The following is a 3,559-nucleotide window of genomic DNA, read 5'->3' as shown; positions in this document are numbered from 1 at the left end:
CCCCACTCTCGATCTCTGCCATACCTGCACCACATCAGAGTTACCAGACCTCTCTCTCTTTCTCTTACAGACGAATAAAGGCTGTAAAAAGCTCCATTTTCTCTCTCTAGTTCCTTTTGGCGACCCATGTCTCCACCGTTGATTCTGTCCTCCTGATATGTGATTTTTTGGTGGTGTGTTTGTGACATTTCAGGAGAAATCGAGTGGGTGATAATTGGTGAATATGGGATTGTACAGTGTATGTGAGCAGCCTGTGTTTGGCACTATCGACGGTTGGGTGCCCAGAGCATTTTCTGGGTGCCCATATCACTTTTTTTTTTGGGTAAAATGGGACAGAAGGCCTGAAGGAAAGAAAAATGAAAAAAAAAAAAGTTATATTGGGAAGCAATAGAGGTCTATTAGGGGGCAATAGACGTTTTAAATTGATGTAATCTCTCGTTTTTTTCTTTAATCAAAGTTTGGTTTGTGTAATTTTAAGAAGATTAGTTCTCATTTCAGTAATTGAAACGTTTATTGGGGGGCAATAGATGTCTATTAGGTGACAATAGACTATTGGAGCAAATAGACGTCTATTGGGGGCAATAGATGTTTTTAGAAAATTTCGGTGGGCAGCGGTCGGTGACCGGATTCCGGCAAAGTTGGCTTGATTCCGGTGACGGACTCCGGCGGCCTGTGACCGGCTCCGACGAAGTCTCATATGGTTTCTCTCTCTTCCATTCTCTCTCTATCTCTAAATAATAAACGGGTGAGGGTAAAATAGTATTAAAAAAAAAACTTTAATGGGGTATTAGGGAATACCTCATTAGAGTGTTTTGGGTAAGAGAGAATTTAAAAAACTTAATGGGGTAAGTACGAAAAAAATCGCTAGAAATGGAGTAAATGGACAAAAACCCTAAACTTAAATCGAAGAAAAAGAAAATAGTGGTAAAAATACAGGAATTAAAGGGCAAGTGAGTCTTTTCTCAGGTACCAAAATCCGAAACCCTAGCTATATAAAGATGTAAGCAAGTGATGACCGTCTCATTCAGCAGCAGCAGGCAAGGCTTTGCAAGGAGGGCTGTGCATTCAGACTTGTCCACCCGAATCATCCACTCGCCGCCGCCGCCATGGTAAGCTCCTCTCTCTCTCTCTCTCTCTCTCTCCGCTTTCAGTCCGTCTGCTTAATTCATTTCCAGACCTGATCTATGAGTTTTTCCGTCGGAATATTATCTGTGACTGTTGGCAAGAGAGTGATTACAAAATACACCAATCGAAAATTCTTTCTAGTTTTCCCTTCAACCTAACGAAGAGTCAATCAGCCATAGTTTTCATCTTTAGTAGTCAGATTAGTAAGGAATTGCTGTACTGTGAAGTTTTTTAGACTTGGTATATTGTGTGTTAATCGGATTTAGTTTCTTCGCCAACCGGGGAGTACAATAGGCTTTGGTATGTGTATGTTCTTTTGTCAATGTGAAAGGAATTTACTGCTTATAAATATTCAGTATTTTAATCTTTTGGGTGCTGCGTGATTACTGATTATTTTTGCAAATTACCCTTGCTTATGTATCCATTTTCTATTGGATTTTGTTTATAGTCGAAGAGGAAGGTCAGAGAGCCCAAGGAGGAGAATGTCACTCTTGGACCTGCTGTCCGTGATGGAGAGCATGTTTTTGGTGTCGCTCACATCTTTGCCTCCTTCAATGATACCTTCATTGTAAGTTGTGTCTTCTTCTTGAATCTAACTGTCGTTATGATTTGCGAAGTTTGGAGTTGTAAATGATTTTTTTTTGTATTCTAATTGCAGCATGTGACTGATTTGTCTGGGAGGGAAACTCTCGTTCGCATCACTGGTATGGTGTTCTGTTCATCTCTTTGTTTACAATGGAATAATATTGGGTACAATTGGTTTATACTGAATGGTTTTGAATTGCCTAGTAAATTTAAAGACTGTAATTGATTCCAGTGTTCTTTGTGAAAACCCGGCTCAATGAAAGATCTTTATGATTGATGTTTATCAATTATATTTTTTTTTGTTAATTGACCTATATGTTCTTTATCAAACTTTAGAACAGAAACAATACTTAATTGAGCTGAAGTTAAAGATGCAAACTCTGTTCAAAGTGGTTTATTTGACCTCTTTTAACTCTCAACATATGTAACTTTTCTTCTTATATGCAGGTGGCATGAAGGTCAAGGCTGATAGGGATGAATCATCACCATATGCTGCCATGCTTGCAGCACAGGATGTTTCTACTCGGTGCAAGGTGAGAATGCTCTTATATAATGATATCCAATGAGGACATTAAATTATATGGTTCATTTTTGTTTCAAATTGTGGTCGTATGTAAAGTGGATGGTGACAGTTTATGTGTGGTAAACTGCTTATTGATTCTTAGTGATGATTTTTTAGGAGCTTGGAATTACTGCCTTGCACATAAAGCTTCGGGCTACTGGAGGGAACAAGACCAAGACTCCTGGTCCAGGTGCTCAATCAGCTCTTAGAGCCCTTGCTCGGTCTGGGATGAGAATTGGTCGGATTGGTAAGTCACTTGATGCATTAGTATTTCTGAGCCATCCAATCCTCCCCTCCCTCATCCCTTTTTTTTTTTTTTTGCACTCTTGGTTAAATGTGTTTTGTCTCTCTTGATGGTTAGACTTCATGGTCATAATTGGTGATTTTGGAAATTTGGTTTTACGACTTTCTTTCTCGAGTGAACCATGTAGAGTTGGTTGAAGCTCACATGATCATTATGATCAAGGAACATATGAGTTTCATCCTTACTAGTTATTACTCTATTTGTTCCCCTCCTTTCGTTTTAAGTTTAATCTGGTTTGTTTTGCAACTCTGAAAGAGGTCATTATTGCAATCCTTAATGTACTTATTTCTGTTTGACAGAGGATGTTACTCCAATTCCCACCGACAGTACTCGCCGAAAGGGTGGCAGAAGGGGTAGAAGGTTGTGATTTCTCAATTGTGAGGATTCAGATGTTGCAGCCGTTTCTTGCATATTTTTGGTTTCGGTGTTTAATTATCAGCCTCAGCTCTGGCAGGAATGTAGTTTTGTTGAACTCATGTTAGATTAATATGCCAGAAAGAGAACTAGAATTTAGTTTGGTTGGTTGACAATTATCATTTTCAGCTTTACACAACATGCTTTATTGTTATTTTATAATGGATTTGTGTTTTGCTTATTTGTGTTTTTTTTTTAATTTTTTAATTTTTTTAGTTTCTCGTGGTTTAGAGTGGACTATTTTTCAGGTCCTAGTAATTGGTATCTTGGCTTATTAACTTTAATTTTCCGAATTGCATTGGCATCGAACAATTTAACGAGGAATATTAACTGTGTTGGAGACTTAGAGTTGAAGCTAATACAATTGCAGAACCCGTAGTATAGCTTGTTTTGGTCAAAATAGTAATGTGCGTTATGAAAAATACCCAAATTTGTCACCCTATTCTGGATACATTTTGCAGTCTTAAACCATTGGTACTATGAAATCAGCCAAATATAATAACAAATTTCCAAAATGGAGATGAACGTATAGGAACTGTGTTAATGTTTGTGCATTGTTCTTATCCATA

At 38.0% G+C, this 3,559-nt stretch overlaps 1 protein-coding gene across 1 annotated transcript; it reads left to right on the top strand.

Annotated features, from left to right (window-relative positions):
* Positions 1 to 986: 986 nt before the first annotated feature.
* Positions 987 to 3,171, top strand: LOC133721106 (small ribosomal subunit protein uS11x). The gene is made up of 6 exons (XM_062147631.1): positions 987 to 1,109; positions 1,574 to 1,693; positions 1,784 to 1,829; positions 2,158 to 2,243; positions 2,390 to 2,519; positions 2,876 to 3,171. The coding sequence occupies exons 1-6, from the start codon at positions 1,107 to 1,109 to the stop codon at positions 2,941 to 2,943; spliced, it is 453 nt and encodes a 150-aa protein (XP_062003615.1). The 5' UTR covers positions 987 to 1,106; the 3' UTR covers positions 2,944 to 3,171.
* The last annotated feature ends 388 nt before the right edge of the window (positions 3,172 to 3,559 follow it).

This window comes from Rosa rugosa, chromosome 7 (genome assembly GCF_958449725.1).
Source record: "Rosa rugosa chromosome 7, drRosRugo1.1, whole genome shotgun sequence".
Classification (NCBI taxonomy): Eukaryota; Viridiplantae; Streptophyta; class Magnoliopsida; order Rosales; family Rosaceae; genus Rosa; species Rosa rugosa.
Note: the sequence above shows the minus strand (reverse complement) of the source record. Positions and strands in the feature narration are given on the sequence as shown.